The sequence below is a fragment of the Theobroma umbraticum genome, unplaced genomic scaffold, assembly GCF_002168275.2.
Source record: "Theobroma umbraticum cultivar Fairchild unplaced genomic scaffold, ASM216827v3 scaffold_77.0, whole genome shotgun sequence".
Taxonomy (NCBI): domain Eukaryota; kingdom Viridiplantae; phylum Streptophyta; class Magnoliopsida; order Malvales; family Malvaceae; genus Theobroma; species Theobroma umbraticum.
Genome location: NW_018397280.1, coordinates 790,842 through 806,240, shown reverse-complemented (window position 1 = coordinate 806,240; position 15,399 = coordinate 790,842). Strand labels below are relative to the sequence as shown.

Here is a 15,399-nt window from a genome sequence, read left to right as displayed (position 1 = left end):
CTCCAAGTCACTTCGCTGCCTAGAGGTCATGTTGTGTGGGATAGTCAAGCTTATGATGAGCAATAGTTTGTGGAACTATATTTGTCAAAACTTGAGGTTGTGTAATGATTACTGCATATTACATTGAACATGTTGTGGAATTATCAAACTCAATTATTGGTATCTCAATGTCATGATTCCAAATATTATGCTTATTTGATTTAAGCAAACTATGGCATTAAATTTTGTAAGTTGAGTTTAAATTGTCCTGAAGTTTACTTAAGGCTTGCTTGAGATTTGGTGGGTTACAATAACAATCAAGGGAAGAGGTCGTTACAGTTAAAACCTAGAATTCGATTTAAGTTTAACGTAAATCATCACACTCTCAATTTAATCCAAATTGCAACCTTTGTGTGTAACCTATTAGGTTCCTAACATGTTGGCAATGAAATTGAATTATAATATTATTAATTAATTAATTTAAATGAATCATATTCAATTTTAAATTAAATAATTCAATTCCATAGACCATGATTGACATCTAGCAATGCATCATGGCCACCTAATTGTTAGAAGAGTCAAAGGATTCTTTGACAATCTTTCAGTGTATAATTTTTCAATGTAATTCATTCCCTCATCATATATCTTAGAGATGATAAGAGTTTGGTGTAGTGCTTACTTTTATTGACCTCCATATTTGTTCTTGCAGTCAGATTATTAGCTTTATAGAGACTTATGAAGCTCATTTCATAATCTCCTAATCACCTTAGCCAAGGATTTGATTAAGCTAATATCAACCAAGAACTAAAGAGATATTTCCCCTTGAATCACTTGGGTGATAATTCTTATCTTGACCACTTATTTGCCTTTAGATGCTTCATACTATATGCAAAAACATCCTATTTTGGCATCCTTGGTTAGGCACCCATAAGGATAAAATCAAAGCATAGCACTCCATATACAAAACAACTTAGTGTCTCAAGTCTAATGAGTAGTTACACAACTGACACATGAGAAGTATTACATTGACACTTGATGGAGGTACCAAATACACTTTTAATGGCGAGTCATGTTCAGTGAACTCGCTCTCCCATGGTAAGCACCCACATGCTAGTTCCAAGTATCTCTATACTTTAACCTATGAAAACGATTGCTTATTTCACAAGTAAGGAACATAACATGTGCCAATCTTTGAGCATTATTGATGCCTTGTCTCAATAATACAATGATCAGGAACTTTTAGAAACAATGCTTTAATGCAAAAGGATCTCATAATTGTATCCCAATACAATTCCTTTGTAATGCATATATAGTTCCATAGGCTTTATCTACATAAGTACAAAAAGTGATTAAATCACAAACTTATGGATAAAGAACAACCTCAATATTATTATGAATAACAAAATGTTATACATGAATATCTCAAAATTGCAATTCCCATACAACCACAGATTGGCTTGTAGGGCTTATATTAACACTTTACATAATATGAAGCCTTTTAAAGGATTAAGTAAAACCCCTCTACCTTTTGCGTGAGGTATAGCCAACAAAATAGTGGATTTTTAAGAATCACTAACTTCAAACATCTAAAAAAGTGGACAAAGAAGTTTAGGATCAGAAAGGTGAGAGCTTTCTCAAAGGGAATGGATGATTAAGTTTCAAGCTCAAAGAAAGTTAGCTGAAGGATAAAGATGTAATATTTTTAGCTTTGGTTTTTTCACTCCCTTTTTTTTTCCTTCAAAGATGATTTAAAATCTTTCAAAATCACTCTAAGGGTCCGCTTTAATGTCCTCAAGATAGGTATATATATAACCTTTGTGACTTCCTACCCATTAGAACGAAATTTAAATTCTTTTTTGTACGTTTTAATCAGCTTACACAAATCTATTGTATATGTAGAATCAATTCTTTGTTGCTAAGTCATCAATTTTTTGTAAAGTCTATAGCTTTCTATCTTTGTAGAATTGGTGCTTCTATTCCGAGTTGTTGGTTCATTTACAATTGGGTTCAAAGGTGACACCTTTGCATTATTGGAGAATTGATTCTTTTACCTCAAGGTGTTAGTTCTTCACTATGGTCTGGCATTGAAATTTGAATTCGATCTTGATTTTTGCTACTTTATTTTTGTCCATTAGTCCCATTTCTTCTTTGGTCAAGTTTTTGAATTGTACTTTTAGTGCTTCAAAGACCGTCATCTTTTTCATGTAGAATCGATTCTCTTTTCTTTACTTTTTTGCCTTCTATCTCTCAGAATTTATTCTTTACTTTTGAGTGTCGACCCTTCACAAATCATGAAGCTTCTATCTTCTAGGAATCAACTTTTACTTTTCTCAAAATCGATTCTTCATTGTTGATTTTTGCTTGAGAATCGACTTATTTTTCTACAGAATTGATTCTTGTTATAATTAAAGAAATAGATTTTGCTTTTTTTTTTCATTTAAGGATCAAGTCATTTCTTTTGATTCCTTGATTCTAAGGTTCGCATTTTGAGTTTTGAAAACGAAGAGAATTTTGAGCAGATTAAGAAATATTTCCTTTAAGTTTGAGAGTATGATTAATCAAATTCAAACATTGAAAGCATTTCAATATGTTTTATTTCTAAGTTCAGCCATAACACTCTTTTGAGGATTTTCTTTATATTTAAAACTATCTCTCATTCATTTTCAAAGCTCATTAAGTTCAATCAATTTTGTCATTTCAAAATAAGAATAAAACTAACATCAATCATTAGTTATATAAGCTTATTTGACTCAAAATAAAAGTGTAACGGCTTATTTAACTTTAAATAAAAATCTAAGGACTTGATTGAATGTAATAAAAGTATATGAACTTATTTGAATTTTTTAAAATAGATTAAGCACACTTTTTGGATATTATGCCAAATTTTTGAAAGGCAAATGACTAAAAAGTGATATGATTTATCACATTTAAACAACTCTTTCAAAGGCAATGTGATTATCTATATAAGTTAGCAATAAAAAAATTAAAAATTAGGAAAAAAAACAAAGAAAAATTAGTGCAAAAAGAAAAAAAAGGAAAATGTTGGGAAAAAGCATTAAGTGAAATTACAATAGTAATTTTATTTAAAATTAATTTGAGAGATATTTAAGATGATTAAAATGGATTTTAAACGTTAAAATAAAATTATTATGAAATTAAAAATGTTATATTTTTTATTGACTTGTAAAAGACAAATTAATGATATATTTGTAAGTTCATAATTCATAAATAGGAAAAACTATGAAAAAAAGCAAAACACGACATCCGGCGGGCCCATTTGTAGTGGCAGAAAGAGAAAGGGTTGTAAAACATAAAACCTGAAGCTGTGGTTTCGCAGCAATTATCCACTCAACTTCAATTTATGTCTATATTTTGTTCCTCCGGCTATGCTGTGGAGAGTCTTCCTAGCTGAAAGCTCAAAAACAAAGCAAACTTAAAGAGTGGACAAGAATGTCTTTCTTCAAATCAGTAGCCTCAAATTCCTCTGCCTTCACTCCTAGGGAAGCCACAATGGTCATGATGCAATCTTCTCCTTGCAGAGTAAGTCCCTCCTTCCTTTATTTCTTGTGGCAGACAAAGTGTTTGATGTAATGCCATCGAGATGGCAAATGATTCTTTTTGGTCATTTGGGATAGAACAAAGCATGCAAATGCCTCGCTCTTCCCTTTACTATATAATGTTGCTTCATTAGCAGGATTCTCAATCTTTGGTACCCAAAAACAGTTTTGTTTGAATGTGAATTCTTATCATCGTCATTATCAAGAAAAGACAAGCTTTCTTTTGATGTTAGTTGTTGATGAGGTTCCTGCTTTTGGTTTACCATCCCTTTTGTATTCTCCAAAATGAGTTTATTGTGTCTCTTAAGCTCAAATTTCTCATCTCTTTACGTGTTTTTTGCAGCATTCAGTTACCAATTCATGGGTTTTCATTCTTTTCTTGGATGTTGGTCCTCTTTTTGTTCAAATTTGGGTTGTTACCAATAAGTTTTTTAAGTTGGTTTTCCTGTACCCAATAAAAAAAAAACCCCATTAAAATTGTATTTACAATATAAATCATGTTCAAGTATACTGTTCAGAATATCAGGTCCGCAACAAAGTATTTTTCTTTTTAACTTGCTTGCAGCTCCCCAATCAAATATTTTTTCACACCAAGATAATGTTGAGCATTAATAGTGTGAGCAATTCATGGGTAATTAGGTCTAAAATTACAACTTCTTTGCTATAGTATGACCAAATCTTGTTAATAATTTACCCTTCTGTTGCTACCCAATGCCAATTGTTTGCTTTGATTGCAAAGTGATCAAAGAGGAGAATGCACAATCTGACTTGACTAAAACTTCCCCTTAATTGTTTTTAGCAAAATTGCATTTCAGGCGTTTGCCACTGCCAGTTCCTCATAAGATCCTTGGTATTTGCTTCATGCTTTTTCCTTTTTCCAAAAATTTGAAATGTCATAAAATGCTAGGTCATACAGCTATTGTTGATTGCTTGAACACCTTTGGGTCTTGTTTAGATTCATCAGAAAAAATGCTAATAAACATAAAATTTTAACTGATAATATTATGCTATCCACATACAGGTGTTGTCGCGAAGAACTGGTTCAACTCTTAGGATAAACACTTCTGTTAACTTACTTTATTTCAGAGGAAGCTCTTCAGTTAAAGTTTTCTCTTTCTTAAATATTGTACACTATTCTATTTATTCTGGTGAAGAGTTTTGTTCTTCTTCAAAGAGAAGATCTAGAGGACCTGTTATGGCTGCGAAGAAAGCATCTCAAGGTGAGGTTGATCATAGTATTTTCTTTACTGGGAGAGTTTTATGAGTTAATCAGACTTTGGCTATTTAGCATTTTGTTCACAGGCCTCTTTCCTTTCCTCTCTCCCCTGAAACGCTGGGACACACACGAGTGTGCATGTGCAATCACACAGTTCTTCCCATATTTTAGATTTTTAATATGTCGCTTGCTTCTATCTAGGTCAAAAGGAAGAAGAAGGAAGATACAAGCACACCGTTGATTTGCCAAAGACGACATTTGGCATGAGAGCTAATGCTTTGGCGAGGGAACCTGAAATTCAAAAACTGTGGGATGATCATCAAGTGTTCAAGAGGGTTGTTGATAAGAATTATGGGGTGGGTTTACTATACCCTTGTTCGGTTGTTTTATCTATATAGAATTGTTAGCTTACTTTTGGTTAGTTTTACAGGGAAATTTTGTGCTTCATGATGGTCCTCCATATGCCAATGGTGATCTACACATGGGTCATGCATTAAATAAGATATTGAAGGATATAATTAATCGTTACAAGGTAGGTATTCTTGCTTCTTGACCTTGGAGATCTAATTTGCTATCCGTGAACTTAGATTTATAAATTTTGTGCTTCATGACGGTCCTTTGTGTGCCGATGGTGATCTACACATGGATCGTGATTAAATAAGATATTGAAGGATATAATTAATCATTCCAAGGTAGGTATTCTTGCTTCTTTACATTGGAGAACTAATCTGTTACCCATAATTTAGACCTATATTCTGTTTCATGGGAATAAACACTTAACTCATAGGATATCTTATTTCAATATGTTAGGGTTTTGAATGAGACTATTGAACACATGTTGGCTCTATCTGGTCACTAGCTGCACGCTGATGTAGGACATGGAGTGGCTAGGGTTTATTGTTGTTTTTGCAATATGAAATTCTTGAGAGCAAAAATTTAATAAAGACGAGAGGAAAAGAAATGATCCTTGAGCTTACACCTAGGGTTCCTTGATTGCATTACACAATTAAGAAGAAAGATAACCTAAGCTTTTGACCTAGTGGTTCCTTAGGAGTTACACCTAAGGTTGATTGCCTCACACAATCACGATAGCAATAATGCTGAAAAACTTTCATAATGTTCTCTATCCCATTAGAAGGACTTCATTGCTAATATAGGCTCCTACCAACCTTACTTCTGAAAGAACTAGAACGTCTATTATAAGTAAGATTTAGTAAAATACATTAGACTCTAAATAGGAATCTAACAGCTTAACTTAAAAAAAAGAAATACTAATTGGATAAGGAAAAACCAATTATTCTAATTAATATAAAATATCCAGAATAATTTAAAAATCTTAAATCAATTAAAATTTGGCCCATAAAATACAGCAAAGAAACAATAAGCGTAAGTAGTTTAATCCTTCAATTAGCTTCCTTCCATTCTGCTCCACATGCTCCATGCCCATGTGTGAAGAAAAAAAAAATTAGGGCTTTGTTCAGTTTCTAATTTTTTTTATTTGCCTTTTAATTTTTCATCTTCATTTCCTAATGTTGTTTTCCAGATGTTTCACAGCAATTTTGTTTAGTTGTGCAAACAAAAGTTCAATTTTATGGAAACAAAAAATAGTACTTTATGCTCAGCAGAGGTTCTGTTTTTCAGCACGAGGGGAAGGGGGGTGGGGGACTTCATATCTTCTTTTCTTAAAGAAGACTAGAAAGCCTTGTTTCCTAAATCTAGAAAACCATATTTTTCATATTTCTGGAAATATTGAAAAGAAAGGAAAAAACTTCAAGTTTTTAGAATTGAAAACCGTGTTCTCCCGAAAATGGAAGTAAAAATTTCCTCTTAAAGCATATTTTTCTAATTGTATGCATTTTCAAGAAAAAATTTCTGGAAAAACACGTGAACATTTTTTTATGAATAAGCCCCAAGTTTTATGGCCAAGATTTGTCTTGTATGATACTAATGCCCTAATATCAAAACTGCCTTTTTAAACATCATAATGGTGACATTGGACCAGGTGTTTTGCCTACTTAGGTCTGTGGTGGGTTATGTTTAGGGTCGTACTTAATGGGTTTATGGCTAATAAATTAAACAGGGTTTGAGTTGATTGGGACATAACTGTAAAAGAAACGCTGGAATTGGTGAGTGGAGTTCCAAATTTTGAACACGGAAAAATTAGAATAAAATTGTGCACGTTTATTGCTGCTTTTCTCTGCCGTGAGATGCCGGAAATCAGAAGAGCAAGAAAGAAGAAAGAGAGAATTAATCAATCGGTTAATCGTAATCTTTCAAGATCTCAATCTCCATACTCAAACTATTAACTTTAGTAACAAGACATTTGAATGAACTAAAAGTCAAATAATAGCACTGATAGCTTAACTGGAACCAAGACAAGACCAATGGACCATAATTCAGCTTGGTCCTAGAAAATTATGGAAAAAAATGAGGATCTGAAAACTCAAACTCAATTCAAGCTGATAAGTTGCTCTAGGAATAATCACAAATGACAGTTTTCCTTAGAGCACGGAAACTTATTTATTGTTAAAGAATCCTCTTGCATCAAATCGCTGCCTGATCTACATTTTCTGCCTGGCAGTTTAAATTGTCTTTCATCTGGATCTGGTGATTTTACCATGGCTTTATTTATGGGGCTTGATAGTCTGACTTTCATTCTTGTGTTAATAAACCTTTTAAGTTCCTATAGGGACTGATGGCTATCAGCTAATAAACACAGTTTACACTGCATGCAGTCATTTGATTAACATTTTGCTGCAATTTGTTTTTGATCTTTTCCTCTTCTATTTTCTTTTCTAGTTCCTTTTTTTTTCTTGCTCTTTTTAATATCCAAATCAAATGGTCTTCATCCATTTCTACTTTTTTTTTTTATTTGGACAGCTTCTTCAAAATTATAAAGTTCATTTTGTGCCTGGTTGGGATTGTCATGGCCTGCCAATCGAGTTGAAAGGCAAGTATCACTCAGATTGCTGGTTCTGTAAATTAAGATGTCAAATGTCATTAAGTGATCCTTTTTTGGATGCTATTGCAAAAAGTGCCCTTGAGATATGTGAATTTGAGAAAAGCAGTTGTATAAATTTTGGAATTGGTGTTGCTGATAAATCTATATATCATTATAGCTGATATTTTTTTTGCTCAATAATTATAGCTGATATTGTATTTTATTTCACAATAATAGATGTATTAGCCATGAAGGCATTCTTTTCCCCCATCATGATTTCAGTCTAGTCCGATGAGAGAATATTTTGCAATTTGTGACATCTTGATAGCAGGGTCATTCATACTGGACTTGTGAGGAAAGTTAGAAAATCTTCGCAGTTGAAATTTTAATTTGACTATCACTTTGAATTCTAACAGTTCTTCAATCATTGGATCAAGATGCCAGAAAGGATCTGGCCCCACTAAAGTTAAGAGCAAAGGCTGCGAAATTTGCCAAAGCAACAGTCAAAACTCAGATGTCATCATTTCAGGTGTTGACCTGGTTTACCTAGTCTTAGTTGGTTGAGTTTACCAAAGAATCACTAATCTTTTCACGGAATATAACACTAATTAGCTTTTATAGCTAATATTGATGTTTGTGATAGGTTTACATGGTTTTCTTGTTAACAGTGTTAGTAATAGATGACTAAAATTTGCAATTGAGTGGTTTGAGTTTTAAATTTTGCAGCGCTTTGGAGTGTGGGCAGACTGGAATAATCCTTATCTAACACTAGATCCAGAGTATGAAGCTGCCCAGGTATCTGGTACAGTCTTTCTTTGTTTTACTTCATCAGATGTTTAAGTTAGAACGTAAATTTAAACATGCAGATTTTCCATTTTATATAACAACGGGTGTGGGACACACTTTGGCTAGCTATGGTACCTTAGAAATTTAGGCAAAACTAGGGAAGAGGTTAGAAATTTTCATTTTCTTTTAATGTTTTGCTAAGAAGGGAAGAAACACAGAAAAGTGGGTCAAGGAGAAAAACAAGAAGTTGTTGTGAATTGTGTAAATGAAATCCATAATTCTTAAAATCTTCCCTTCCTATGATTTCTTTCCAACATATGAGGTAACCACCGTTTCTCTTCTTCCCATACACCTGCACCTTTTGTCCTACTTCTGTTTTGCTGACCTAGCATGAGAAACTGAGACATTCAAAACCTTATTCTAGGACATGCCATGACGAGATGTCCTTTGGTACACTTTTTTGATAGACTCTATAATGAGAAGTGGTATATTTATTTTTGACTAAGTAAATTTTTTTGTGCATTTACATCTGCTAGATTGAAGTTTTTGGTGAGATGGCACTTAAAGGGTATATATATAGGGGCAGGAAACCAGTTCACTGGAGTCCATCAACGCGCACGGCACTTGCAGAGGCTGAATTGGAGGTAGAAATATACTTCTACGGTTTATCTTATTGCTGTAAAATTTATGCATCTCCTTTCCTTGTTCCCCCCACTAAAAAAAAAAAGAGAGGAAAAGATATGATAAAAAAAGGAATAAAGGAAATTGGCTGAACTGCGTAATTTGGTCTTACTTTTATGTTTTTTGCTGATTAGCATACAAAGAGATTGATTATAGTTAAGACTGTAGTCACCTCTACTTAAATATGTCCAATGCACTGTAGTTCTCCTTGTTTCGCTTTAGATTACCCTTCTACTTTAGACGATATAACTAACATCGATGTCGTTTCGCATTCTCCATTTCAGACTATGATGCCCCAATTGTAGTGTACAATGCATGCTTCTGGCTTTGATTGTTCTTCACTCTAGATTAATACACAGTTTCTGAACTATATTAAAATGTAGAGTTTGATGTCCAAATTAAAAAATGTGCAATTGACCTCCAAAATTTTTAAAATATGTATTAAGTTTTGCTTGATAATAAACTCCGTATACTCTAACCGGCTTACATGGCATCAAAATCTGTTTTTTGAGGCAGCAGAAACTTAAGGAAAGCTGCTGGAAACTGAAAATCAGTTTTGGTATATCAATAATTGGGTTTATAAACTCATTATTTACAACTTCAGAATGAGCTCGAAGACTGATTACTGATTTATCAAAACTGCTTTGGAGTTTCCAAAAGCTTTTCTCAAGTTTCAGTTGCCTTGACGAGCAATTATTGAATGTTGAAAACTGATTTTTTTGTCATTTAAGTGGATTGGATTATAGTTGGACTAACTTGATGCACATTTTATAAATTCAGGTAGTCTATTGTACATTTTTTAGTTTGGGTACTACAATGTGTACATTTTTATAGTTCGGTATCATATGTGTAATTAGGTCCGCTTTAACTAAGTTGTTCTTGTTGTTGTTTTTCTTTGCGATAATGCATGAAATCACCCTTGAGTTTCACTAGCTTCATTTACACATTTATATGTATTTTTGTTTTATAAAAGTCTTTTTACTAGTATTTACTATGTTTTGAAAACCTTGGTATGGATTAATTTATTGAGAATTTATAACTACAAGAGGCTGTTAGGCTCCCATTTGCTAGTCTCCACCATATTTATATAGACTTGGATATGGTATTTGATATGGGTATGTGTCCCCCATGTGCCAGGTTTGTGTTTTGCTAATATATCTGGACTTGTGGATTGAGCTAAAATGTGCATTGGATATGGAGAGGGGGATCTTTTTAAAATTTGCAGGGGAATAGAATACATACTTGTACAGGTTATAAAATTTAAAAAATGAATTTGACTCAAACAAAACCTTCAACGTGTTTATAGGGGCCTAATATAAGAACAGCAAACAATTTTGGCCTATCACTGACCCAAAACCAATCTTAAGCTCAAACTCTTCTTTTCCTTCATTTTTAAATGGGCTTATGATGATATGACAACAATGCTATATGGGTTTAAATTTTATGTGTGTGTGTGTGTTTCGTTTTTTTGTTTTTCACATGGAGAAAGGCTAATGAAAATGTAAAAGCCAACCATGAGCTCTGATCTGTCTTATGTCCATCAAGAATCTTCTTCTTGTCGCATATAGTTCCTTCTCTTCTCTATAATTTCATTTCCTTATTATTTTTCCTTTTTTTCTTTTTTCTTAGTTTTCTTGATCTTCTCTCCTTGCTCTCTATCTTCCCAAAATGCTCCTCTTATACTTCCTCTCATGTTCTCTTTCTCAATGATATTTGGTTATCATCTTTTTTTCTTTTTTGATATGTGGATTGGGTTTTTCCGCTTTGGTGTTTTTTCCCATAACCCAGCAATCTCTGGTTGTTGTCTGTGTTCACTTGCTTTGTTCTGGAGTTTAATTTTGCTTACGTGAAAGAACTGAGTTTGTATATCCATAGCCATTTTAGACGTAATTCCACGCCGGAATTCAATGCTGAGTCCGCGTAACATAGGCCACCAGAGTCCATTAATGAATAGTAACTGATGTGAATCGGATATTTCAATGCTCCTCTTTCGTCTTTGGTTGGTGTCTTGATCATTGTATCAAATTTTGGCTTCACATTCATTGTCTTTTTCTTCTACTTTTCCTTCTTGTTGTTCAACTCAAAATAATGGCTGACATTGCTTGCTAGGGAAAACTTTTCAAGTGATTTTAGAAGCTTTGTAACCTGAATTTAGGAAGGAAATGATGGGATGGCAGATTTTTGATAAGAGAAAAAATGTGAGGGCAGAAGGCTAGAGTTTGGGGGGTTTTGGCTTTTTGGAGGGTCATAGGTTGTGCCTATACATCTTTAGAGGTACGCTATAGCTCCATTCTACTTCCATCCCCTGCCTTATACTCTCTCTATAGAAAGTCATTCAAGCTTTTGAGATATATAGAATTCAGAGGAGTAAAACATCACAAAAAAACTCCAGTGCGGGTGAGAATTATAATGTGCCATCATTTCAGATCATCGCGCCTCTGTCACTGTGGTCGCTATCCTTTGCCATAAGTTGGAAGTGTCTAACATCTTAACATGCATGCAACCCATGCATAGCCATATAGTCAACCAAAATTACTAGCAATTACCTACTGAATTATTTCATTTTATATGATGAACATAGTAGATTTATTGTGTGTTTGAAAGTGTAGAGGATGAACCTGAGAATTTTGAAGTTATTGGGGAGAAATTAGCTTCGTGATTTTGGGTTCTATAGAGAAGTCAGGTTGTCAAAGAGAGAAAGGAGTATGATTTTGATGGGAGAAGAGGGAAGAGTGAGGAAAGATAAGGGTTGAGTAGAGAGAAAGTGTTGGTGAGCAAACAGTAAAATTGTGATTAGTAACCTATTTCTCTATTTTGTATGTATACGTAAACCTATTTCTCAATTTAAATATCCAAATAAATAATATCGAGTATAAATAAAGAAGTTAAATAAATTTTCTCAATTTATATAAAATTTATATATCCAAATAAATAATACCAAGCATAAAAAGGGTTATAATAATTTTGCACCCAGTACATACCATTGGGAAATTTAATAGTTGTATTTGAGTGGGATAATTATGGATGTTAGTATTGAGTTCAAGTAAAAATGTTTTTAGTCAATGTGGATTATTTTAATTGATTTAAATGCTGAAATTCTGTTAAACTTTTTGGGGCTTGTTAAGAAGGTCCAATTATTTTCATTTGGTTTGGTTTCTGTAATTTCAATTGGCTTTGATCTCAAAAAATTAGAAATTGGAATTTCCTGTTGGTTTAGGTTTTTCATTAAAGCAAACCACATCGAAATTTGCTCAGTCCTTTGATGGCTACATACTCCAAATTCCACAATTAAATTTATTACATTTTGGAATATGGAATATTTTTTTCAAACTTGCTTAGCTGGAAAATCACTAGGTTACAAATAGTAAATAGAACTAAATATTTTTGCAGATAACATATATTAATTTTTTTTTTCTGTTCTCTCTTTCATTTTCCTTTCATTCCTCTTTTTTTTTCTTCCTTTCTTGGCACTGTTAGCTCAGTATTGTCCAAAGCACAATGTGCACTTTAGATCACCTAAGGGGCAAGGCTCCAAAAAGTGCTTGCCTGAGTGAAGTAAGGTGCTAATTTCTAAAATGTAATTAATATATACCTGACAAAGAAAATGGAATGCATTATGTCTAATAAGTTTCAATATATGATTTTGTTAATTAACATTAAAGAGTTTGCTCCGTTACATTGCCTACTGTGTTCCAAAGATCAAGAGTTATCACAACTAATGTCATCAAATCAACTTTCATGTTTCTTTCACTTCCATATTCAACCAACTTGTGCATCAATTATATTATTTAATCTTTTATTCTGATAAATAGAGCTGAAAGCTGTCCTTTTTTTACTATTAATTATAGCTGACAAAAGAAATTAAAAACTAAAGGAACCGAAAGACACTTAAGGGCACTTTTTCCAGACCTTTCACCTCGCAAAAAGTGTGCTGAAGCACAAAAGGCATGCACCTGCTAAAGGTTCCTCACTTAAATAGGTACAAGATGCTTTGCTTTGTTCACTTTGCACCTTAGCGCCTAGGTGAGGAAAATGGGTGTTGCTCTCTCTTTTGTTTTCCTTCAAAAAGAAGAGAAAAAAAATGGAAGCCTTTCCTTTCCAAACGCCAAAACTTTTTTGACAAAATCATCCATACATTAGAACATATATTATTTTCAGAGAAAACCATTTTAAGTCATTTTCATGGTTAGAAAATGGAGCTTTAAATTTTATGATTTTATTTAAGTACTGATTTGTTAATATTAGATTTTAGTCATATAAATTTATATATTATTACATACATATTTATAAAATGTCCTAAACAAAACATCCAATCCTAACACTGTTGAATTAGTGATTTGAAGAAGCCTACAGTTTGTACCCATCCAACCAAATGCCTTATGTTGTTCACATACTTGTTCTGCAAACCCTAGTGTTCTGCGTATATGGTAACCTTGATATAATAGTGGCTTGGTCAGATTTGACTCTGATGTGTTTCAGTTCTATTACCTGTATATCATTTCATCTTTGTAAGATTCTTTCTTGATTTTTTGGTTATGAATACAATCAGTTTCCCATGCAAGTTCACCATCAAGCTTCAATAAAGGTACCAATATAAGCCCATCATTTTAGGGGTTTCCACTCAGAAAATACTGGTGCAATCTCCATGGTTGTCAACAAAATTTACCAGCAACTTTTCTCTTCAATTTCAATAAGCTTAGTTCTACGCCTACCATTTCTAATTTCTGAGCTCTCAATGAGTATCAATCATACCTGGAAGTTGTATGGCTTACGCAATTTGGCATTTGGCCAATCCAGTACTATATCAGGGCGTAGATCAAGCCCTTATGGTGTCTTACTTAAAGCTTGTGTTGTATCAAGGTTGAAGGTCCTCTCAACTTTGGTTTAGATCTCATAAATGATGAGATTTTTAGGAGGATTTATTTGCAAAATGGCATTAACGTAGAGCCACTCGTTGTTCTAAGAATTGACAAGGATGAAAATGCTGAAGGAGAAGATGCTGGGATTGAAGTCCCTAGCAGGCCAAATTCAGCTGTATAAGGTTGGATGGACTGAATCCAACACCAATCATAATAAGGCAAGTCGAAATTCAAATTGGGCAAATAAAGAGAAAAGAAAAGGAAAAGAGCGGAAAAAAAAAAGAAAAGAAGATTTTGACAGGTCAAAGAAGATATTTAATTTTCAGCTTTCATCTTCTCTCTATATAATTGCCATGTGGGTGCCAAAAAGGCATTAGTATAATGGTTAGTGTCATTTATCCAAAAAAAAAAAAAAAAAACCCAAAAGTAGGGGTTATTCTCCTGTTGTTTTGAGTAGGATGTATTGCACTCATCATAAGAATTTAAGACTGTAATTGCATTGGAATGGAAGTTTATATGCTTAGTTGAATGTGATAAAAGTGGGAGGGTTGAATTGCTATTTGTGTAAAGTTTGAGGGCTATTTATGCATAATTCTGCGTTTTAATTTATTATTATTTTTTCAAATTATAGCTGTAACAATGTATGACCCTGTTCCTTTTGGTGCCGACCTTTTTTGTTTGTTTTCTTACATTTGTTCCAGGATTGTTATGTTACTGATTTTCTGATTTTATTTCCGCATACAGTATCCGGAGGGTCATATTTCAAGAAGCATATATGCCCTTTTTAGAATAGTGAGTGCACCTTCAACTAAAGATGGCTTATTCGAAGAATTCTCTCCAGATATATGCTTAGCAATATGGACTACAACTCCCTGGACTATTCCAGCCAATGCTGGTAAGTCGTCTTTGCTTCCTTCCCCCCTCGTTTTGTTTTAGCTTCTCATATTATTATCATATAAAGGTATTGAAGTTGTTATACGTTGTATTCTCATGACTAGTGAGCAGTGGTTTCTAAATATGAACTTTCAACTAAGAAGTGCTTATATATATATATATATTTATATATACTTTCAGAAAAATAAACAAAAAAGAAAAAGTTATTTAGAAACTTATAAAAATGAAAAGGATCAAATCCTTCAAGAATATTACAATTTCATGGAAAATCATGATATCCTAATAAAATTCTTTACATGGTTTGAAGAATATTACGTAGGATCAATAAACACTACAAAAAGCGTAGTTAAATGGAAAACAAATAAAGGAGAAAATGAATCTCAACATCCTCCTTTGGCAGCAGTCCAATATTCTCACAAAAATGTAGGAATAAGAGCAACTCCTTTTAAGAGTGAGATCCTCAGACATAGGAGAACATATATATAT

The 15,399-nt window shown here is 33.1% G+C and overlaps 1 protein-coding gene across 1 annotated transcript in view; it reads left to right on the top strand.

Annotated features, from left to right (window-relative positions):
* The first annotated feature begins 3,309 nt into the window (after nt 1-3,309).
* The window catches only part of OVA2 (tRNA synthetase class I (I, L, M and V) family protein), a 22,987-nt gene continuing 10,897 nt past the window's right edge, over nt 3,310-15,399 (top strand). The window contains exons 1-9 of the mRNA XM_021443714.1: nt 3,310-3,519; nt 4,558-4,756; nt 4,954-5,108; nt 5,183-5,284; nt 7,633-7,702; nt 8,110-8,222; nt 8,420-8,488; nt 9,016-9,123; nt 14,764-14,914. Coding sequence (XP_021299389.1) covers nt 3,430-3,519; nt 4,558-4,756; nt 4,954-5,108; nt 5,183-5,284; nt 7,633-7,702; nt 8,110-8,222; nt 8,420-8,488; nt 9,016-9,123; nt 14,764-14,914 — 1,057 coding nt within the window. The 5' untranslated portion in view covers nt 3,310-3,429. The remainder of the gene's footprint in view (nt 3,520-4,557; nt 4,757-4,953; nt 5,109-5,182; nt 5,285-7,632; nt 7,703-8,109; nt 8,223-8,419; nt 8,489-9,015; nt 9,124-14,763; nt 14,915-15,399) is intronic.